This window comes from Ornithorhynchus anatinus, chromosome X2 (genome assembly GCF_004115215.2).
Source record: "Ornithorhynchus anatinus isolate Pmale09 chromosome X2, mOrnAna1.pri.v4, whole genome shotgun sequence".
Lineage (NCBI taxonomy): Eukaryota > Metazoa > Chordata > Mammalia > Monotremata > Ornithorhynchidae > Ornithorhynchus > Ornithorhynchus anatinus.
In genome coordinates, this window is record NC_041750.1 from 9,275,733 (window position 1) to 9,298,630 (window position 22,898).

General features: G+C 56.7%; 1 protein-coding gene across 2 annotated transcripts in view; it reads right to left on the minus strand.

Annotated features, from left to right (window-relative positions):
• MAST1 (microtubule associated serine/threonine kinase 1) overlaps positions 1-22,898 on the minus strand; it is a 35,432-nt gene that overhangs the window by 1,933 nt on the left and 10,601 nt on the right. Inside the window, exons 2-26 of one of the 2 annotated variants that reach the window (XM_029053430.2) lie at positions 17,795-17,826; positions 14,542-14,630; positions 14,216-14,291; positions 12,670-12,748; positions 12,052-12,212; positions 11,653-11,728; positions 9,070-9,279; positions 8,599-8,700; positions 8,051-8,183; positions 7,774-7,841; positions 7,510-7,595; positions 7,159-7,367; positions 6,695-6,833; positions 6,329-6,461; positions 5,903-6,068; positions 5,481-5,582; positions 5,138-5,260; positions 4,338-4,447; positions 3,953-4,125; positions 3,450-3,706; positions 1,525-1,728; positions 1,081-1,310; positions 784-906; positions 500-636; positions 73-260 (exon numbers count right to left, since the gene is read on the minus strand). In XM_029053430.2, coding sequence (XP_028909263.1) covers positions 73-260; positions 500-636; positions 784-906; positions 1,081-1,310; positions 1,525-1,728; positions 3,450-3,706; positions 3,953-4,125; positions 4,338-4,447; positions 5,138-5,260; positions 5,481-5,582; positions 5,903-6,068; positions 6,329-6,461; positions 6,695-6,833; positions 7,159-7,367; positions 7,510-7,595; positions 7,774-7,841; positions 8,051-8,183; positions 8,599-8,700; positions 9,070-9,279; positions 11,653-11,728; positions 12,052-12,212; positions 12,670-12,748; positions 14,216-14,291; positions 14,542-14,630; positions 17,795-17,826 — 3,406 coding nt within the window. Of the gene's footprint in view, positions 1-72; positions 261-499; positions 637-783; positions 907-1,080; positions 1,311-1,524; positions 1,729-3,449; positions 3,707-3,952; positions 4,126-4,337; positions 4,448-5,137; positions 5,261-5,480; positions 5,583-5,902; positions 6,069-6,328; positions 6,462-6,694; positions 6,834-7,158; positions 7,368-7,509; positions 7,596-7,773; positions 7,842-8,050; positions 8,184-8,598; positions 8,701-9,069; positions 9,280-11,652; positions 11,729-12,051; positions 12,213-12,669; positions 12,749-14,215; positions 14,292-14,541; positions 14,631-15,997; positions 16,126-17,794; positions 17,827-22,898 lie in introns of those variants that run through there. The other variant, XM_029053429.2, reaches the window with a different exon arrangement.

Below are 22,898 nucleotides of genomic sequence, written 5' to 3' on the forward strand. Positions count from 1 at the left end.
TCAGCCTGGGACCCGGTTGCCCTCGCCCTCCCCCACCCCACCCTCGGCCTTCCCCCGACCCCCAACAGGTACCTAGGTAGGCCGAGTCGGGCGTGGAACGGTAGCTGTGGGTGGGCGAGCGAGCGGGCAGGCCGTGGGTGGGCGAGCCAGGGAGGCTGTCGCTGGAGGACAGCGAGCGGTTGAGCGAGGAGAGCGAGCGGCTCGTATGCAGGAGGTTAGACTGTTTTGTGATCTTGCGAAACAGGGAGCTGCGCTTCTTGCTAGGGAGGTCAGAGCCGGCGGAGGGCCCGGTCACGGCCACGGCGAGTGCCCTCCGTCCCCTCACTGCCTCCTCGTCCCCCACGTTTTACCGCAACCCCGGGGAAGTGGTTGGGGGGTCTGGGACCCTTTTGCGGGGAATCTTCTGGCCAGCCTGCTCTTATCTCCCTCCTGCCCTTGCCCCTCCAAGTACCCTCCCCCCTCACACATACATCCAGCTTCCCCTCCTGGGCCCACCTACCTCTCCTGGCCCTCCTTTGGGGCAGGACGCTTGTTCCTCCGGGCCATCTTGGCCTTGTAGCTGCTGCGGCGGGCGGGGCCGATGCGGATTGATGTGTTCTCAAAGGGCGTCGTCGTCACTGCTACTTTATTCCCACTCTATGGATAGCAGGCATAATGGTGGAGGCCAGAGGTGGTGCCTGTGCTTGTAGAATCACGACTCACACACACACACACACACACACACACACACACTCACCCCCTCACCCACTCACATGCACGCCCCTCGGTCTGGTCCCCTCTGACCTTGAGAATGAGCTCCACCACCTCGGGATGCACCATGCCATGGACAGGCTCCCCATTGACGTGCGTGATGAGGTCTCCAGCACAGAGACCTGCCTCCTGGGCTGGGCCCCCTTCCTCCACATGCTGGGGAGAGGAAAGTCTGGCTGTCGGGCCAGCCCTAGATTGGCCTCACCCAGCCCCCAACCTCACCCCCTCCATTGCCACCCCCTCTACTGCACACAACCCCCTGGCCTCCAGCCCAGCCAACCTCCCCTGCCCCGACAGTCCGCTGACCCCACCTCGGGGATAGCTACTCACCCAGATGATGTGGTGGACGCTGTAGACATCCGAGTCGCCCATGTAGACACGGATGGCACGGAGCGTGAAGCCGTACTTTTTGCCCGACCGTTGGATGGTGATGGGAGAGCGGAGACCACTGACCGCGGGTGAGTAGTCCCGGCTGGGTGACGAGTCCCGGGAAGACGGGTTGGAAGAGAGCGAGCGTGGGGACATGGGGCTTGCCAGAGGTGAGCTGCCATGCTGTTCCACTGCGAGCACCAAAGGGGCATCAGGAGGGGGAGTGAGAAGGGACTGCCCCAGGCCCCCAGGTGGTAGGATTAGGTCCTGCCCCTTGTCTCTCGATTGACAGGGCTCCCCCCGCACACACCCCCACGGGGATGACGGTGCCCACCCCCTGCACCCACAGGGGTGGCAATGCCTGCATTTGCAAGGGTGGCAATGCCCGCCCCCAGGTGGGGTTACCTGTAGGGATCATGACAGAGAGGGCCGTGGCGGACGCTGACTTGATGACCTTGCCCCCCGGACGTGAGGTCCGCTTCTCCACACTGTCACCAGACAGCTGCTGGTGCCGGGCCCTGCGCAAGACCAGGTCATTGGTGGCCTTGGGAGCTGAAGGGTCTGCGTCCTTTTGGGGAGGAGCCAGGTCACTGGAGCGGGAACGGTCAGCTGGGGGCAGGGGGACAGAGAAACAGAGAAATAATAATAATAATAATAATGTTGGTATTTGTTAAGCGCTTACTATGTGCCGAGCACTGTTCTAAGCGCTGGGGTAGACATAGGGGAATCAGGTTGTCCCACGTGGGGCTCACAGTCTTAATCCCCATTTTACAGATGAGGGAACTGAGGCACAGAGAAGTTAAGTGACTTGCCCACAGTCACACAGCCAACAAGTGGCAGAGCTGGGATTCGAACTCATGAGCCCTGACTCCAAAGCCCGTGCTCTTTCCACTGCGCCACGCTGCTTCTCACCACGGAGAAATGCCACGGAGAGCATATCAGACTGTAAGTATTGCCACTACTGAGTCAGCCCCATGGTCTGTCTGGCCCAGGATTCTGTCCCTGGCAGAATCACCAGAATTAATCATTGTGGTAACTATTAAGTGCCTACTCTGTGCCAAGCACTGTACTCAGTGCCGGGGTAGATACAAGATATCAGGTCAGACACTTGGGGCTCACAGTCTAAGTAGGAGGGGAAAGGATTTAATCTCTACTTTACAGGCGTGGTAACTGAGGTGAAGTGACCTTCAAACAATCAATCCTATTTATTGAAAGCTTACTGTGTGCAGAGCACTGTACTAAGCACTTGGGAGAATACAAGGTCACCCAGCAGGCGAGTGGCGGAGCTGGGATTAGAACCATGGCCCTCTGATTCACAGGCCCGAGTTCTTCCCACTAGGCCACACCACTTCCAAGGTGCTTGGAGGTATCCTGTGATGGAGGATCCTGGACATCATCCCCCTCATGGTTAGGGATGGGCCATCCAACACCACTGATCTTCCCACACATATCTTAACTTCTTGTTTTTCTCTTCCCCTTTTTCTCAGTTTCTCTCACCAGACCAGTCAACCATACAGACCACCACTTACCCCTTCTTCAAAGTCCCACTAAAATCATGTTTCCTCCAAGAGATCTGCCCTGACTAATCCCTCATTTCCCCACCTTCTTCACCCTCCCTTCCTCATTGCCTCTGCACTTGAGTCCGCACCCCTTAAGCACTTTCATACTCTCCCCAGCCCCCCAGCCCTTATATTCATAGCCTTATACAATGCCACTTCCCCTGTCGGGAATTGATTTCAATGTCCGTCTCCCCCTCTAGGCTGTAAGCTCGTTGTGGGCAGGGAACGTGCCTACCGACTCTGTTATACTGTACTCTCCTGAGCTCTTACTACAGTGCTTCGCACCCAGTAGGCGCTTGGTAAATACCACAGATGAATTGATGAGTCACACCATCCTGGTTCAGTCTATGGTCCGGCCAGTCCAGGACTTTCTCCAAGAGCAGCATTAGGACTCTTGGAGGGACTGTGGGACGGTGACTCCACTGGACATCTATCCTCGGGGACATCTATCCACGTGATCAGAGATGGATCATCCGACACCCCTCGTTCGGCTCCCTTTTGGTGCCCCCGGGTGGCTCAGGCTTATGCCGACAGAGCTGTTCCGTATCGCTCCACACCTCTCCACGTCCTAGCTTCCCCTCCGGTACTCCCGAATGGACCGCTCGCCCAGGCCACCTAACCCAAACCCTCTTAAACCTAATGATATTTTCGGCTGCACCACTTCTGAGAGAGATTATCAGAGGGAGACCAAGCCAGAGGGACTCAGCGAGAAACCAGCAAAACGAGCCGAGATACGCAGGGAAAGCGGAGAGCCTGGGGTTGTTTACTCACTGGTGTCGAGATCCCCGGTGCTGGGGGTACTGTCCCCCGGAGGCCCCTCCTTGGGGACGCGGGTGTCAGGGGACCCGGTGGGAGTGGGGCCATCAGGGCCAGGTCGGAGGGACCGCCGTAAACGGCCCTCATCCTCGTCCTCCAGGGGGGCGCTGAAGCGGCTGGGCTCCAGCAGTGCTGAGAAGCGACGTCGGGTACCCAGGGGAGGGCTGGCCTCACCTTCGGGGAAGGACGACTCAGAGACCGACAGGCGCTTGCTGAGGGAGGGACAGGGAGGGGAGGAGGGAAAGAAGGCTGGGGTTCCTCCCCCTGAGGGAAAACGGGGGCCAGGCAGAACCTTGGCATCCCCCTGACGGCACCTCTCCCCTCCTTCCTCCCCTGGAATTGGAAGGAGAACAGAGGGATCCAGGAGTCCTGCCCTCAGACCCGCCCTGGCTCTCAGCCCCCAACCCCTGCCTGGTCCCCACGCCCTGCGGTTCCCATCCCTTAACTCCCCAGCTCACATCTCAGGAGACCCTGATCCTGATCTCCAGCTCTTATCCCGCAAGGTTAGACTGCCCAGACTCTCCCGCTTGCCAGCGGCCTTCTCCTCCTGGTTTTTGCCACTCGGCTCCCTTTTGGTGCCCATGGGTGGCTTGGTCTCATGTTGCGAGAGCTGCTCCATACTGCTGTATACCTGAAGGTCACAGGGAAGGAGAGGAGGGCACGGATCAGGAAGGAGGGCCCCGGGCCACCTTGCTCCCCATCGCCCGCCACCTACCACATCAATAGGTCCACATGGGCTCATTCGCACACACAGCAGAATTCCAGAGAGAGGGACCCAGGAAACTTGGAGAGACGGGTGGGGGAGGGACGGGGGATGGCGCAGAGAAAGTGAGGAGGAATCACCTTGCTGAAGCGGGGGGAGCAGGAGGAGAACTGGCGGATCTCTACTGGCTCGTCCTCTGTGGTCTCGTCCTCATCGTAGGAATTGACGTGATGGTATCTGTCTGAGCGGGCTGTGGGGGAGGAGGATACTGAGGACCAGGCCGGGGGCATTCAGCACAGGACCAGACTCCTCCTTCCTCCCCCTTCCCCCAGCCCCCTTCTGCCTGACTGATGACTTTGGGCAGGACGAGAGAAAGAGGAGGAGAAAGACAAGGACAAAGGGTGCCACATCTCCCTCCAGCCTATCCCAGCTGCCTGTCCCGGCTGAGGAAGGGGCTGGCCCAAGGCCGGCTTCGGAGGGCAAGCAAGGCAAGCTATTGCCTCAGGGAAGGACGCGGTGGAGGGTGGCCGCGTGGAACCTCCCAAAGGCGAAAGCCGCCCAGCCCTCCTCAGTGAGATGGCCACCCCTCGGCTTCTCTCAAGGATGGCCCCATTGCTGCCCTTCTCAAAGATGGCGGCGGGGCAGCGGCGATCCACTGACGGAGCTCGAGACGGGGTCTCGGAGCCGAGACATCCCGGACACCTGGTTGAGGGGCGGCCAAGGAGACGGTGGCGACGGAGAAGCATTCTTCCGCAAAGCGTCGCGTCCGCTGCCGGGATGGTACTTCGCGTGCACACCCAGTGTGACGTGCTGGCCTCATGAAAAACGTGGAGGGTGGCGGGGCGGGATGTTTGAAGCCGGCCCTGGACCTACCCACGAGGACCCCCAGCAGCTGGTGGGTAGAGACCGGGGGTGGGGCTGGCGGGCTGCAGGCCCTTACTGTCGAAGTAGCTGGTGTCTTCCTCGGACTCCAGGTTGGGGATGAACTCAGCCTTCTGACGCAGCAGCCCCGTCCAATCCAGCTCACGGAAGAAGCTGTGCTGCTTCACTTCAAAGGCCCCACCTGCAGGACCAGAGCTGGCTGTAGGGGGCCAGGCGTGATGGGAGAGGCCAAGAGAGCAATAAACATGGGCACGGAAGGAGGGACGGCAATGCCCGTCAGCTGCACGGGGAAAAGCAGCAGGGGGAGAGCTGACCCAGGTAGGGGTCAGGGAGAAGGGAGGGAGGGAGGGACGAGAGGGCACTGAGTGAGGGCCGGGGGAGAGGCCTAGTCCCGCTCTTACCTGCACCCAACCGGACAAGTGGATTCGTCTGCAGAAGGCAGGAGATGAGGAGCTGAGCATCAGCAGGCAAAGCCTCATCCCCCTCTGGCCACAGGATGTCATCTGGAAGGAGCAAGAGGAGGGAGTGATGGGGGCAGGAAGATGGGAGTGAAGGGGGTAATTAGATTTTACTTCCTGCCCCTGAGAGGGTTGGGGATGGGGAGGAGATGAGTGAGAGAGAGTATATGTGGGAGGGGGGCGGGGGGGAGGCACGTGTGTATGTGCACGCATGTGTGAAGGAAATGAGTGCAGCCTGACTCAAGGGCAGAGCCACCACCTCTGGGCTGGGGGGGAGTGCAGGCCCAGCTGCATATGCCCATGCATGCCCGCGAGCGTGTGCATGTGCCCCCTTCTGCCCGCGCGCCATGCGCCCAGGCACGCACCGCTGATGACCTGTCCGAACAGCTCCTCGGGGGTGTCTCCAAAAAAGGGCACGCAGCCCACCAGGAACTCATAGAGGATGATGCCCATGGCCCACCAGTCCACCGGCTTCCCATAGCCCTGGCGCAGGATCACCTCGGGAGCGATGTACTCCGGGGTCCCGCAGACCTGCGCACGGCCCATGAGCATCACCACTCCCTAGCCCTCGCCGACCAGTCCCCAGGCAGGAGGACCGGGGGCTAGGGGAACAAACAGCAGCCGCCCCCCCGGGGCCTCGATGGGCCTGCCTGGCGCCTCTGGACCCGGTGCCTCCTCCAAAGCTGCTACAAGGAAGGGCCCGGCGTGGCCACCCAGGTGGACCCACAATGGACTCGCCATGCCCGCCTCTCCGTGCCCGTCCTCCTTGGAGCCCAACCCCCGATGCCCACCTGCTTGTCCAAGAACTCGCGGGCATCCTTCTCTATGTGTCCCTCGTACAGGTTGGTAGTGAGGCTCATCAGCCCCATCTTGGACAGACCGAAGTCCGTCAGCTTGATGTGGCCCATGGAGGTGATGAGGAGGCTGCGAGGGGAGGGCGGGGGGGGGCTCACCCACGCAGACCCCTCCTCACAGACCCCCTCCGCACATCCCCTCACAGTCCTTCCTCATAACTCCCCCATCCCTCACGGACCCCTCCCATGGCCCAGGCCAAGGGGCACACCCCACCCTCCCTGAGTCCCCCCACCCCATGAAGGGGAAGCTGGGGGGGGAATTCAAAGCCCCTCAAAAAGCCCAGGGGAAAGGTAGGCCCATACTTATCAGGCTTGAGGTCGCGGTGCACGATGCCGTAGTTGTGCAGATACTCGAGGGCCAGTACGGTCTCTGCAAAGTACATACGCGCCATCTCCACGGGCAGCGCCCCGATATTCTTCAGCAGCGTGGCACAGTCTCCCCCTGCGGGGGAGGTGGTTGAGGCACAAACACTTTAAGATGAGAAGAGTACCTGTGCTGGGCGGGGGGAGGCCGGGACATAAGACGTCCACCAAGCTCTGAGACAGAGAGCGAGCGGGGCCCGACAGTGGAGGGAATGTGGGGTTGGGGGTCGGGGGGAGGCAGTACCCAGGGGAGCTGCGGGATACCGCATAGGAAAGTGGTGCCTTGGGGGTGGGGAGGCAGTGTTGGCAGACAGGGTGACGACGCAGGGACTGACAGTCCCTCTGGGCTGGGAGAGGCGATCAATATCTCGGGGCAGGGAAGAGGGACGATTATCCATCCACACCTTCCACGTACTCCATGACCATGCACAGGTGACGCTTGGTCTCGAAAGAGCAGAACATGCTGACCACGAAGGGGTTCTCGGCAAAGGTGAGGATATCCCGCTCCACAAATGCCTGCTGGATCTGATTCCGCAGGATCAGGTTCTGCTTGTTGATCTTCTTCATGGCAAAGCGCTGGCGCATCTCCCGGTGTCGCACCAGGTACACCGCCCTACCATGGGCACAGACTGGCACCAAGGGGGACACCCCCACTTGGCCCAGAGATGCTCCCTCTGGCCTCCCGGCCTCTCCCACGGCATATGGGTTTCTCCAGCCTAGGCCCCCTCCCCGGGGGGCCGACCCCCTTCTCTTACCCATAAGCCCCATTGCTGATGAGCTTGATATTCTCAAAGTCGCTCTCCCCAGGGGGTTTCTTGGCTTTGGGAGTGGCACCTCGGCCCTGCAGGGGAGAGGAGGAGTGAGGGGAACACCAGGGGGGCTCCGCCCGGCTTCACACGTATAGGACGTGAGTGTGTCAGGCCTCGCGGTTCCTTTTGCCCTGGCCCTGGGCCAAGTGCCAGGCAAGGGGGATCCACTGAGGCTCTTGGGCCCACTGTGCCCCCCAGACTCTCATTCACCTCGGCAAAATCATCGGGCTCGGGAGTATTGGACCCGCCACTGTCCTGGTCCTCCAGGTGAGCCACATCTGGGGAGAGGCCAGGTGTTAGCCCCGTCCCGCGCCTGGGGAAGGTTTTCCCTCCACGCCTGTCTCCCTCTAGCCCCCTCCTTGCCCCCCCCCACCCATTGCTCCCCCAGACTCCTCCCCATTCCCTCGTCTCCGGAGCCCTCTCTCCACCCACTTGGTTGCCCCGGCCCACCCTGGCCTTCCCAAGGGGAAGGAGAAGCTGGTGGGACCTGGAAAGGGGTCACGGGTGAGGCCCAGCTGGCTGATGATGTAGCGGGGGATGTCTGTCTTCACCAGGTGGCCCTCCTTGGCATGGTCCTCAGCTGCCTCTAGCAGGTGGTAAAACTCCTCCGGGTTAAACTCCTGGGGAAGACACAACAGACAGGTGGCCTGATGAAAAGTCAGGTCTTCCTCAGTTTGTTGCACCCCCGCCCCCCCACGCACACCCTCTCCGCTTGAAGCAGAATTGGGCAAGAGCCAAGGACTTGTGTCTCTGCCTGCCGTAAACTGGGGAGCCTTTGTCCAGCTCCCTACAGCACCCTGCTCCCCTGATCCCTCATTCCCTAGGGCTGGTTCAAGGCTCTGATCTCTGCCCCAGCCACCCCCCACCCCCCGCCCCCACCACAGCCTTCATCCCTGTGTGCCTCCCATCCTGGCCCTAGGAAGGCCTTAGGAAGGACTGGCGGCCAGGCAGCGGTGAAAGCACTCCTGGGGTGGGGGAAGGGGCTCAATGGATCAAGCCTGAGCCCCCCACCCCCTCCTCCCCCCACCTCCTCACCAGACACTCCAGGAGCCGAGCGGGGCGGGAGATGATGATGAGTAGTTTCTTCACCAGCTGGGTGACAAAAGCGACCTCCAGGCTCTCTGAGCGCTCATATGCCTGGGGAAGAGGGGAAGCCAGAGCTCATTCTCTGGCCAAGCAATGGGAAAGCAGAGTCGGGACCCAGGCCTCAGTTTAGAACAAACTGGATAAAGGAGGGGAAACATGTAGGAAGTCTCTGCTCTGCTCTCCCCTGGGCCCCTTGCTGAGCCTGAGCGGGGACCGGGGTGAGTCCTGATGGTGAAAGGGACCGGGCAGTAGGGGAAGGGGAAGGGAGAGTTGCCCTGGCAACAGTGGCTGCAGAGCCCACGAGGCACTGAGAATAGAAAGGCCAGAGATAACGTCTCCCCCTTGACGTTTTGGGGGGTGTCTCCCAGGCTCGGCTCCCACCCGGGGGGCTCCCACCCTGGCAAGTGACCAGCCCCTCACATCCTGCAGCAGCTTCTCCAGGTTCTCCTGTAGCTCATAAAAATAGACGGTGGTGATGAGGCCGTCCCGGGACTTGGCCAGGCAGTCGCGGGCCAGCTCGATGATCTGGTGGTGGATAAAGCTGAGCACGCCGTCGGCGAGGGGTAAGACGCTCTCCGGCTCAAAGGCCCGGGTGAAATCACGCAGCTTCTCCTCCATCTGCGCGGTGGCCTGCCGGACAAGAGGATGGCGAGGGTGAGAGGGTGGGGGGGGGCCATGACCCTCGAGCTCAAGGCCCAGAGGGCCATGGGCCATGGGCGTGGGGTAAACAGCACTAGCCTAGCCTCAGTTCACGAGCCAACAGCGCTTAGTACAGTGCTCCGCACATAGTAAGCGCTCAATAAATTCTATTGAATGAATGGGAGCTGGGGGCCCACACTGGAGCGAGGTGACCACCAGGGGGCTCACCGAGTTAAATAAGTAGGTCGCCTCAGACAAAGGGTCAGGCGGAAAAACTGACAGTGAATAATAATTAATAATCATTGTGGTATTTGTAAAGCACTTCATGTGTGCCAAGCAGTGTACTAAACTCTGGGGTAGATAGAAGATTATCGGGCTAAACACAGTCTCCATCCCACATAGGGCTCCCAGTCTAACGGGGAGGGGGAACAGGATTTGGATCTCCATTTTTTTTTACAGCTAAGGAAACTGAAGCACTGAGAAGTGAAGTGACTTGCCCAAGGCCACACAGTAGGCCAGTGGCGGAGCCGGGATTAGAACCCAGGTCCTAACTCCCACTGACTCCCAGGCCCGTGCTCTTTCCACTAGGACCGCAAATTCAACCCTGACACTGGGGTCAGCACGGACCCTGAGTGAAAAATCAGACCCTGACTTCAGCGGAGGCAAAAATACTGACTCTGGGAGAAAAAAAATTGAAATAGACTGTAAGGTTCCAAGAATCGATTCCACGTGTAAAAATTAGACAGTGCCTCTGGGTGTAAAACGCTAAATCCAAGCTAAGAAACTGACTGAAGAAAGCAATTAGAATCGATCCGAGGTCAGAAAAATTGGATCCGCGCCAGAGGCCTTTCTGGGATCAGAGACGTTGAAATGTAGAGACAGACTGGCTAGAGACTTGGGTGGCTTGTCATCCAGTTTTATACTGGGCAGTCCACCTTTCAGCTGGCCTGCCCCGGGCTAGTACTGATATGGTGAAAGATGCTTAAATAATAATAATAATAATCGCTGGAGTGGATACAAGATAATCAGTTTGGACACAGTCCCTGTGTCATACAGGACTCTCAGTATTAATCCTCACTTTACCGATGAGGTACCTGAGGTACACACTTTTATTTTAAATGCTCAACCTCCCTTCATCTCGGCTCCCGTCACCAAGTCCCGTTCCCTCCCCACTTCACCCCCGGCCCCCATGACCTACTCAGCAATTACGTAGGCTCTGTGACCCTCTGCAAAGCACCTTTTCGTGTGGGCATCCTTATGACGCCCTTATTGGTTGCCAAAGAGGTATCGAGAATTCTTTACTATCATCACTGGTCACCCTACTAGAGACTTTGATTTCCTCAGCCTATTCGCCCTTCCTTCCACGTCACCTATGCAGTTGGGTCTGTACCCCTTAAGCACTTTACTACTCACCCCACCCCCACAGCATTTATGTCAATATTCTTATATTCTGCCACTCTCCCTAGCTGTAATTTATTTTACCGTCTGTGTCCCCCTCTGGTCTGTAAGCTACTCGTCTGCCGGGACCTGTGTCTACCTCCTCTATTGTGCTGTATTCTCCCAAGCACTTAGGACAGTGCTCTGCACACAGTAAGCGCTACATAAATACTGTTCATCAAAGGCCAGCTGGTATCAGAGCCTTTCTGGGATCAGAGACAGTTTGGTTGATGAAAGCTAGAGTCTCTCCAGGGTCTGAGACAGATCTTCTGGTTAGAGAGGCAATCTGACTAAATCAATCTGGCTAGAAAGAGGTACTTGGGCTAAAGACACTAGTCACAGCGACACTCAAGCTACTCCCAACCTCGCAGTGGCTCCTTTAACAACAGAGACAAGGCACGCACTACCTGTAATGGAGACACTGGGGAGAGCTGGACAATGTTACAGTGATTGCTAGGGAGGGGTGGCCATTACTCAATTTGGGGATTAAATCCTACTCTCTTCTTCCCCTTAGACTGTGAGCCCCAAATGGGGCAGGGACTGTGTCCGGCCTGAATATCTTGTATCTACCCCAGGGCTTAGTACAGTGTTGGGCACATAGTAAGTGTTTAACAAATTCCATAATTTTTTTAAATTATTATTACTGTTGTCGTGATGTTTCACCGTAAGCCCCTCCTCTCCAAAGAGCAACGGGTGGGGTGGCCACATAGGGAAAGGAGCTTGGTCTTGTTCTAGGGAACCCAGATGCTTGGGTCCCTCAGGAAACAGGCCAGAGGCATGGAGAGCAGGATACCGCCACCCCAAGTCTAGGATTGATGGGTTTCCCAAAGTTTCTGCCCTGTCAGGTTGACAGGAGGTTGCCTCCCCTACACCCCCTCCTTGGCCTCTCCCAGAGGCAGTCTCTCCCTCCCTGGGTACAGTACTGACCTTAGGGAATCTTTCCTTGTACACATGGTTCATCATCACAATCTCGTTGTCGTAGGAGGAGGGGGAGCGCCCGGGGCTGGGCGGGAGGGCGGAGAGAAGAATCATTCAGTCAGGCACCCAAGCCAGCCAGGCCCTCCAGAAATCACTCCATCCAACCTTCTGCCTTCAAGATGAACAGCCCCCTCCCTCCCTCAGTCCAGGCCAATGAGGGGCCTTTGGTTCTTAAACATCTCCAGAAACTTAGAATTTGTCAGAAATCCCCTTCCAGTCTGGAAATTCTTCTGGTACCCAATCTCCTGCTGTAATTCCAGCTCCACTCCCCTTGCTCTGGGGTGACAGTTTGGCTCTCTACTGCAACCCCGACCCCCAGCTCCAGGGGACTCTCCTACCGCCCTGTACCTGAGACTACGGGAGCGGGGCCGCACAGCAGGTGAGCGGCGACCCCCATCCTCATCCGTGATGCTCTCCGTACTGCCAAAATGCTTCGACAGGAAGTGCAGCTCATCCATCGTGGGCTGGTAGGGCAGCTGGTGCAGCCGCTCCTGGGAGGAGCAGGACGACTGGGAGCCCAAGTAGGCAGGAAGCAGAGAAGGGTCAGAGACACTGAAATCAGGGCGCTCACCCCCACTCACAAGCCCCCTTCCTGGCACCCAAGAGTCACAAATCCCATCTTCTTGTCTCCCAGCTTCTTCTACAGAATAGACACACAGGATTTATGCCTAGAAGGACCCTGAAGGGTCACCTAGCTCTAGCCATTTGGCTAGCCCCACACAAAGAGCCTCAGAGACAGGGAAGGGAGAAAGAGACACAGGAAAAGGACCCTTGGCCCAGGGAGAGACATTACACAGAAGGATAGAGCCAAGACAACTAGAAAGACTCCCTCTTTAGAGGTACAGTGAGACAGGCCAGGCCTAAGTAAAGTGGACTCCCTACAGACAGACCTGAAGGAGGCAAAATTAAGGGGGATTCCCCGTGTGCCCTCACCCACCCGCTTCCCCAAGACCCTTCCTTACTCACAGAAACAGTGGAGCTGGGGGTATTGGTGCCATAGCCGGAAGAGGGGAGTGAGGCCAGAGACCAACGCCGTCCATCTGCCCTGGAATCCGGTCCAACGCAAAGATTCAATGGCCCCTCCAAGCTGCACCACACCCCAGTTGCAAACTCCCGGGTCCAAAGGAATACATCACAGGAGACAGGGAGATCTGGCTTTCACACTGCAGCTATAAGGACCTGTAACCCCCTCCAGGCAACCCTACCCTAACAACTGATGAGTGCGCAGGGGAGGGCACACACAGGCCTCGGGACTACCTGGAGGCGACCATCCCAGGACCTGAGGTAAAGAGGGCAGGATTGCCCCATGCCCGTGGAAAAGTAGGAGGAGACACAGTCTCCTCCCCATCCCTAGACAAGGGAAGGGTGCCTCTTGTAAAGATGAACACTGAGAAAGTGTTTCCATTTCAAATGTCTTCCAAGACCATTTAAGAGGCCTTCGAAGCAGAGCCGAAGCCAGGGCTAGAATCAGGGAGGCTCCCACAGTCCTCATGGGATCTCAGGGCAGACTTCACAACTAGAGTTCAGTGGCAAACTTTGACGGTGATCTGAAGGATTCCAGCCCCAAACAATGATCTGAGTCTTCCGACCCCCAAATCCACTTTTCCTAGAACCACCCAAACAATTGCCTCGTCGAGTACCCCACTCCTCCATCTCTGAGGAATTTCATCCCCATGACATCGATGTGATTTATGCGTCCCAGAGAGGGGAGAAGGCTGAAGCGGACGGCGCACGGGGGCGGGGGGTGACGACGAAGACCCGTCGCGGGGGTGGGGGTGGGAGGGGGAGGTTGGGGGGCAGTCTGCGTGTGCGCGCCTAACCCTCAACGTTGCCAGGGAAACGCGGCCTAGGCTCGCCAGGCAGGTGGGGGAGAGCAGGATCCTAGCCGGGGGCCAACCTGGCTCCCCAGGCGCTAATGGAGCGCTAATGAGCCTGAGCCACTCCCCCGTATTAATCAGAAGTTTGGCGGGCGTTCTCCTGTGACCCCTTTGATCCGCGACCGCGGCGCTACCTCTTCTTCCCCCAACCCTAGCCCCGAACCGACCCGATCTGACCCCGCGGATCCAAGTATGCTTGGTCGCGTCCCGTGGCCCTTTTACAGGCGGGAAAACAGAGGCACCGCAGGGGAGGCGCCGCGCCCGAAGCCTCGGGGCCGGGGAGGGGACCCAAGAGTCCGGATCCCCAGGGCCCCTTAGCAGGTGCTCGGAGCTCCGGCTCTCGGGCAGATGGAAAGAGGCGGGTTCCGTTTGGTTCCCATCTGCAGCCTGCCCCCCACCTCCCCCTCGTTCTCTCCTCACTACCCCCTCCTCCCCCCCCCCCCCGCCGCCGGTATAATAGGGAGGGGAGCAGATGGTGCGGCCGTCTCCCTTGGGAAGTCGGCGCCCCCGTCTCACCGGGGCTCCCCCGAGGGGACGGCGCACTCTGCTGCTGCGAAGGTTGGGAGCTTCCAGGAGATGGGGGCGGTCTGCTCTACCCCCGGGATACCCCCTTCCCCCGAGGGACACGGGCTTACCTGCGGGAAGAGGCGAAGGAGAAGTGGGCAGGGGTGTTGGGAGAGAAGTTGCGGGGGCTGTCCAGTGGGCTGCTGCCTGCAGAGGTGGGGGAGGACGGGGAAGACGCGTGAGTGGGGGTGGACGTTTGTTCCTCCCGCTTTCCCGGGGGAAGGAAAAAGCGGCTGGCCCTCCCACCGCACCCACCCTCTTCCTGGGAGAAGGCCCCATCCCGGAACGCCTGGACGTGGAGTGTAGTTGGAGGCTTGGGGGCTATCAGCCTCACCCCCCAGGGCGCCTTGCCCATTCTGCTCCCCCCGCCCCAAACCATACCCTGGCCGGTTCTTACCGATATGGCCTGGAAGCGGGGAGTGAGGCCGCGGCAGTGTAGGTGACGTGCTGGTCAGGATGAGGCTTTTCCGGTTACTGGTGCGGCAGCTGCAGAGGGAGGCGAGCCCGCGGTCCCGTAAGCCCGCCTGGCCCCGCGGGGCAGGCCCCCTTCTCCCGTCCGTCCACACCCCTCTCCCGGGAGAAGGGCTCGGGGCCGGGGCTCGGACGTAGCGTTCGCCTCAGATCTCATACCTAGGCCCTGCCCTCGGCCACCCGGCCACCCTCAGCCGGGGACAGGGGGGAGGTGACCCGCAGCTGGAGCTGCACACGCCCGGGGGCTGGATGCTGGCGCGCTCCCGCCGAAGGCGCGCCTCCGTGGACGGCTAGTCGAGCAGTGCGCGCTTTAGGCCACGGATCCGCGTCTCTCTCCTGCCAATGCGCGCGAGCGCGCGCGCGCGTGTGTGTGTGTGTGTATACGTGTGAAGGTGTCAGGATGTGTCCTCTATGTAGTGTCAGAGGATGTGCTTATGTCAGGGTGGGAAGTGAGCTGGTGCTTTAGTGCCCACGGACGCCCCCTCCCCCGATCTGTGCGGTCCCAGCCGGGGGGGGCGGGGGGGGGAGGGGGAGGGATCTCTCCGTCCCCCCTCCCCGCAAGACTCAGAGTGTTGCTATGCAGCCGCAATGAGCATCTCATTAGATCCGCCAACTGCAGGTCAAGGGGAGGGAGAAAAGGAGCGGGGGGTGGGGGGAGGCCGCCGCTGCTATTGTTCTCCAAGGTGGCAGCCGCTACATCCGCCTCCCACCCAGCCCCCACCCACCCGACTACGCGCCCCTACCCCAGCCGTGCCCCTCCATGGCGCGGTCTTGCAGTCCCCCTCCCCCAGCCCTGGAAAAACCGGGCATCACCCGCAGACAAAGCCGCCCTCCCCACCCCGATCCCCCACTTCTCCGAAGTCCCCGCGTCCCCCTCCGGGACCCAGCAACGATCCCTCAGGCCCCCGAGGACCAAGGAGTGACCAGGGCTCCAGTCTAGCCCCCTCCCACATCTGGAGGAGCCGCCCCTCTCCTCAGTATTGTTCATTTATCCCCCGAGGTCAAATATTCATGCCGTCGCTGCAGCTTCTCCCCCCCCCCCCCACTTGCACACACACACACACACACACACACCCCCAGTAGCCGCACGGCTCTGCCCGTCTTCCTCCCCCCATCTCCTCTGTCCTTGCTCCCCCCCACCCCCCGCCCTCTCGCCGACATCTGGCGCAGCCCAGCCGCCTCCGCAGCATCCCTGCCCCGGCGGACACCGCCCTGCAGCTCCGGCCAGAGGCGCGGACCGCCCCCGTTCCCACTTGGGGTCGGTCCTCCTTCCCCGACCCTTTCCACCCCCCACCCCCGGGGCCGGAGAGGCGGGGCCGGTTTGGGTGTGTGTGGTGGTGGTCGGGAGGGGGTGGGGGGGTGGGTGGGGGGGTGAGGGTTACCTCTTGGTGCGGCGGAACATGCTGCTGTCAAGGAAATAGGGCATGGAGAAATTGGAGAGCACGGTCCAGAGCGAGTCAGACATGGTCCGGCGGGGACATGGTGGCAGGTGCCGGAGCAGCGAGCGGGGCCGAGACACTGCGCCGCAGCCCAGGGAGGGAGCGGGGGAGGCGGGGGAAGGAGGGGGCGGGGGGAGGGGGAGGGCCCGGAGGAGGCCGGCGGAGCTGTCAGCGCCAGGAGGTGGGGGCTGCTTACTGCTGCAGATGGGTGGGAATTGTGTGTGTGTGTGTGTGTGATGACATGTGTGTGACTGCGTGGGTCTCTGGTGTGTATCTGTGTACGGGCACGTCTGCGGGGATCCGCGTGTGGGTGAGACTGCAAGAGACCTCGTCTATCTCTACCCGTTTGACTGTGTGGGGGAGATTGTGTGTGTGACTGCCTGAGTGTGTGACAACATGTGCCTGCGTGGGTGACTGTATGATTGAGTACATGGGACCGGGCCTGCACGGGCCTAGGTGACACGGACGTGCCTGAGAGTCTGGGTGACCGTAGTGCCCGTGACGGCATGTGTCCCTGACGGCGTGTCTTCCCGACTGCGTGTGTCTCCGTGCGTGTAAGACTGTGCGTCCGCCGCGACTGCAAGTGTGGCTCTCTGCGACTCTGTGTTTATGAATGTGACTGTAGGGCGACTGTGTGGGTCTACGTGCGTGACCGGGACGGTGTCGCGTGTGTTTTATGTGCGGCTACTGTCTTTGCATCTCTTCGTGTGATTGCAGGAGACCGCATAGGAACACAAGTAACGGTGTGTGGCTGCGTGTTTCTGTCGCTAGGTGTACGTGTGTGGCTGTGTGTTTCTGTCGCTAGGTGTATGTATGTGACTGGGTGTCTGCATGTGAATTATGTAACCTATGTCTGTGTGTCTGGTCGTGTGATGGTATGCATGCGTCTGTGGGTGTGTGAGGACATGTTTGACTGTGTGTGTCTGGGACTATATATGTCTGGGTCAGTGCGTGCATGCGTGACATTGTGCATGTGACTGTGGATGTCTGTGCTTGAATGTGTATGATGGTGAGGGTCTGCTTGCGAGACTGAGAGTGTGTGAGTGAGTGTGTGTGTGTGTGTGTGTGTGTCTTTATGGTTGTGAATGTCCATCCTCAAATATGCGTCTTTGAAGAAATAAGTATTTCTTCTATCTATGCCCTAGGGCGGGGGTCGGTCCCCCAGACGCCCCACCCAAGACACCTAAATGCTCCCAGAACAGCCTGGAGACACTGGTGTCCTAGGAGAGGCCACTAGAGAGGCTCCTACTGTAGGTAAGAGCATGGGCCGGGGAGTCAGAGGACCTGGGTTCTAATCCCTGAGCCATCGCTTGCCTGCTGTGTGACCTTAGGCAAATCTTTTAACTTCTGTGAACAGGTTCACTCACCTGTAAAATGGGGATTCAACTCTTTCCTACTTAGACTGTGAGCCCCATGTGAGACTTGTGGTTTCGACCTGCTTGTCTTGTATCTGCCCGGTGCTTAGCATAGGACTTGGCACATCATAAGTGTTTATTAATACTACTACTAGTAATACATAATTATTATTATTATTAGGACACTATTTACCCTCATCATGTAGTTCCTCAAAGAAGCTCGGCCAAAGGTGAGCACCAGTGGGAGAAGGAGTTGATCCCTCCACCTGGGGGACTCCCAGAGCCGGTAGAATGATTCTCCGAGTTCCAGGCACCCCATGACTCCTCCCTCTCCGTGCCCCGGATCCCAGGCCTTCCCCCCACTCTTTTCCCCAAAGTAACTCACCTGCTGCTCTTTCTGGGCAGGGGCAGATCCTTCTGAAAGACAAAAGGAAGAGTGAGAGATTTGGAGCACTAGGATGAGTTCAGCAAATGCCAGGATCCTGAGTCACCTGAGTCACCTCACCCGTCTGCCTTGCCTCCAGACCTGCGAGCTTCCTACCCTCAACGCGCAGGCTGAGTTCCTCGTGGAGACAAGTAGAAAGCTCCAGATCAATGCTTTCTGGACTTGAGAACGCTTTGGACTCCTTCCTTCTCACCTGGCATTCCCATCATGCAGCTAGGGAGATGCATTCATTCAGTCATTCAATGGTATTTATTAAGCGCTTACTGTGTGCACAGCAGTGTACTAAGCGCTTGGGAAAGTACAATACAGCAATAAAGAGTGACAATCCCTGCCCCTAACGAGCTCACAGTCTAGAGGGAGGGAGATGCAGTCTAGAGGGAGATGTGGTCTGAAGAGTGAGACTGTCGGGTGGGGGCTCAGCTGGCTGAGAGGTCACTCGATCAATCAGTGGTATTTATTGAGCACTTTCTTCGTGCAGAGCACTGAACTAAGCACTTGGGTGAGGACAACAGAGTTGGTAGACACAACGTCTGCCCTCGAGGAGCGTACAATCCAGTGCCAGGGCACTAGGGCAGGAATGAGAGACAGCAGCCTGGGGCATCGAAGGTATGGAGGTATTTGTTTCAGTTCCCTACCCTCTCCCACCCTCAAGTCTCTAGACCGTAAGCTTACTGTGGGCAGGGAATGTGTGTGTTTTTCACTGTATTGTTCTCTCCCAAGCGCTCAGTACAGTGCTGTGCACACAGCGCTCAATAAATATAACTGAGTTGAACGGCAGCCTCCCGTGCCAGGGACTCAGCCGGAACAACCTCCATCTTCTTGCCACCCAGACCCCAGTATCTCCAAAGATTGGCCCCAGTCACACCCAAAGTGTGATGATGGTGGCTCGGTAGGAGCCGAGGGGTCAGGGGGAAGGCAGTGGAAAGGAGGTAAAAAAGGGGGAGGGTCTTTAGCTTGGGTTGGTTTTTTGGTCCAGTACCAGGACTTGGGCATGGGGTTTGGGAAGCCGCTCAGTACACTGGTGGGTGGCAGGAAGTTAGATAGGGTTGCTAACACCTCAGAGAACAGGAATAGAATCCAAAAGAACATCCAATGGAATAGAATTCAAAGCAGTTGGTCGAAAATAAAATAGCCTTCAATAGACATAGGTGCAAGGAAGTATATACAGCGGAAGACCAGATATCTACAATCCTTGAGACAAAGCAATAGGTGAGCTAAGGATTTTTATGGGTTTTTTCATTATTCTGGCCACAAATCGTATTTCAATAATCTGTAAATTTAAGCGAGTGTATTGCAGGCTTTTACCCCGTAAACTCTGTTTTTACCATAATACATCATGCACTGGATCCAGTTATATCCTAGAGGACCTAGGTCCCCCCAAAAAGTGAACACCTTTTTTTGGCATGACCAGTGAGTACAGCTAATTTTCCTACTGTTCTCCTGGAGTACCAGGTGGCAGGAGCAGGGGAAATGTTTGGGAAGGTGTGGGGATCTGTGGAACCTCTCCTTGAAGCCCCCCAAGGCCAATTTTAGGTTGGCAGCACCAGTGGAGTCTTGCTCAGTCTCTTGGTAATATTTTTTTGAGTATCTCTTGTGTGAGGAGCACTGTATTAAGCTTTTGGGAGAATACCATAGAATGAGTGGAACTGATCCCTGCCATCAAGGGGTTTACAATTTAACACGGGAGACAAATACTAAAATAAATTATAGATAAGAGGAAGTAATAGGGTATAAGATGGAGGTGGGGCATTCTGGGAGAGATGTGTCCATGCCGTCGCTATGGGTTGGAGACGACGGCATAAGACAAGACAATAGGGTATAAAGATGTGTGCATAAGTGGTAGGGTAGGATGGGCATATCCAAGGGTTTAGGTAGCAGGAAAGTGACAGTTAATAATAATAATAATAAAGTACTTGTTAAGTGCTTACTGTGGGCCAAGCACTGTTCTAAGATACAAGTAGATACAAGTTAATCAGGTTGGACACAGTCCCTGCCCCAAATGGGGCTCACACTCTTAATCCCCATTGTACAGATGAGGTAATGGAGGCCCAGAGAAGTTAAGTGACTTACCCAAGGTCATGCAGCAGACATGTGGTGTAGCTGGGATTACTACCCAGGTCCCTCTGGCTCCCAGGCCCATGCTCTATCCAGTAAGCCATGCTGCTTCTCCATATAGGGTAGGGAGATGAGAAATTAAATGGGGAAGGCCTCCTCAAAGAGATGTGATTTCAGAAGGGCTTTGAAGATGGGGAGACCCATGGTCTGTTGGATGTGAAGAGGGAAGGTGTGGACAAGAGATCAGTGAGGCCCAGGGAATAACTAGGTGAGATTGAGTGGACCGAGGAGCGTGAGCTGGGGTGTTGTGGGAAAAGAGAGTGGATAAAGACTAGGACTGGTTTCAGACATTTGACTGCCTTAAAGTGGTGAAAAATTAGACCCCCCCCCACCTACGTTCTAGATGACTTCATATAAAAGTTTGTTCAAGCCACCAAACCTAGAAAAGCAACATGGCATAGTGGCTAGAGCACGGGCCTGGGAGTCAGAAGGTCATGGGTAATAATCCCAGCTACACCACTTGTCGGCTGCGGGACCTTGGGCAAGTCGCTTCACTTCTCTGGGCCTCAGTTACCTCATTTGTAAAATGGGGGTCGAGATTGTGAGCCCCATGTGGGGCAGGGACTGCATCCAACTTGATTTACTTGTATCCACCCCAGCGCTTAGTACAGTGCCTGGCACATAGTAAGCGCTTAACAAATGCCGTGAATATTATTATTATTAGAACATTTTCCAAGGGTGACCTCTGACCCACTCCCTACACTGCATTCCCCTCCCAGATCCCTGTTCACACAGGCACCTCTTCTGACTCTGGCTGGCAGAGTGTGTAGCACCAATTCTTTGAAGTCCCCACGGGGGGGCTTGGCAGCTGGGCAGCACCATATAGAGCCTCAATTAATCAATCAATAACATTTATTGAGCACCTATAATGTGCCAAGCACTGTACCCGAGGGCCTGGAACAGAACAAAAGAATTAGTAGGCTTGATCCCTGCCCTCAGTGATCTTGCAATCTAGAGGGAAAGACAAACACTGAAATAATCAGCGTGGCTCAGTGGAAAGATCACGGGCTTAGGTGTCAGAGGTCATGGGTTCTAATCCCTGCTCCGCCGCTTGTCAGCTGTGTGACTGTGGGCAAGTTACTTAACTTCTCGGTGCCTCAGTTTCCTCATCTGTAAAATGGGGATGAAGACTGTGAGCCTCACATGGGACAACCTGATTACCCTGCGCTTAGAACAGTGTGCGGCACATAATAAGCGCTTAACAAATACCAACATTATTATTAATTTAAAGGCAGGAAGAAGGAAAGCAGGTAAGTATGAGTAAGTGCATAAATAACAGGGTGTGTGATTCTGTAGTAACCAATGTTATTTATTGAGGGCTTACTGTGTGCAGAACACTGTACTAAGCATTTGGGAGAGTACACTCTAACGGAGTTGGTAGACATGTTCCCTGCCCACAAGGAGTGAACAGAAATGGTATGGGCAGTTGTGGGTACCTAAGTGCATAGTTATGCAGAAGTGCTAAAGTGATCCTTGGGAGTATATAATCTGGAGGGCAGAGAAAATTAATCAGAGAAGGGTTCCTGGTGGAGGTGTGATTTCACAAGGGCTTTGAAGATGGGGAGAGCTGTGGTCTGTTGGATTTGAAGGGGGAAGGCATCCCATACTGGAGGAAGGGCTTGAGCAAGAGATCGGGGGTAGAAGAGACAAGAACGGGGCACAGTGAGTAGGTTGGCTTGAGAAGAACACAGTATACAAGCTGAGGTTTTGTAGGAAAAGAGAGTGGATCAGTAGGAGGGAGAGGGCTGATTGAATGCCCTAAAGCCAGTGGTCAAGAGTTTCTGCTTGATGCGGAGAGGAATGGGTTTCTGTTGGAGGTTTGTGGGGAAATGTGTATGAAATGACATTTTAGAAAATAATCCGGGCAGCAGAACGAAGTGTGGATTGGAGAGGGGAGAGATGGGAGGTAAGGAGACCAGTGAGGAGGTCGATGCAATAGTCAAGCTGGTAGATGACAAATGATTGGAACGATATGGTGGCTGTTTGGATGGAGTTAAAGGGATGGATCCTGGAAATGTGAATGAGAAACCAACAGACTGAATATGGGGATTGAAAGAGAAGAAGGAGTCGAGGATAATGCCAAGGTTCCAGGCTTGAGAGATGGAGAGAATGGTGTTATTGTGGACTGGGATGGGAAAGCTAGGCAGAAGAGAGATTTTAAGAGGGAAGATCAGCTTTACATATTTAACTTGAGGTGCCTGAGGGACATCCATGTAGATAGGAAAAATGAGACTGCAGAGGAGATGTGAGGTAGATTTGGAAGTCTTTATGTTTGTAAATGTTTTCGTGATTGGCTCCCCCTCATAAGCTTATAGAGAGCGGCATGGTGCAGTGGAGAGAGCCCAGGCCTGTGAGTCAGAGGACCTGGGTTCAAATTCTGACTCCGCCACAAACCTGCTGTGTGACCTTGGGCCAGTCACGTCATTTCTGTGGGCCTCACTTCCCTCATCTGCAAAATAGAAATTCAATACCTGATCTCCCTCCTACTTAGCCTTGTGAAGCCCCTGTGGGTCAGGTACTCTGTCCAAACTGATTATCTTGTATCTACCCCAGTGCTTTTAGTACAGTACTTGACAAATAATGAGCACTTAACAAATACCATAATTATTACCATTAGAAAGGAGTGGTCCACAGTGTCAAAGACAGCTGAGGGGTCAAGAGGATAAGGATAGATTAGGGATCGTTAGATTTATCAAGGATCAGGTCATCGATGATCTTGGAGAAAGCAATCTCAATGGAGTGAAGAGAGTGGAAAGTGGATTGCAGAGGGTCAAGAAGGGAATTGGAGGAGAGAAAGTGAAGGCAGCGGGTGAATATGACCTATTTGAGGAGTTAGGAAGGAACGGGGGCAGGGAGATGGCGTAATAGGATGGTGCTGTGTGGTCCAGAGAAGGGTTTTTTTTAGGATTAGAGATCTATGAGCGTGTTT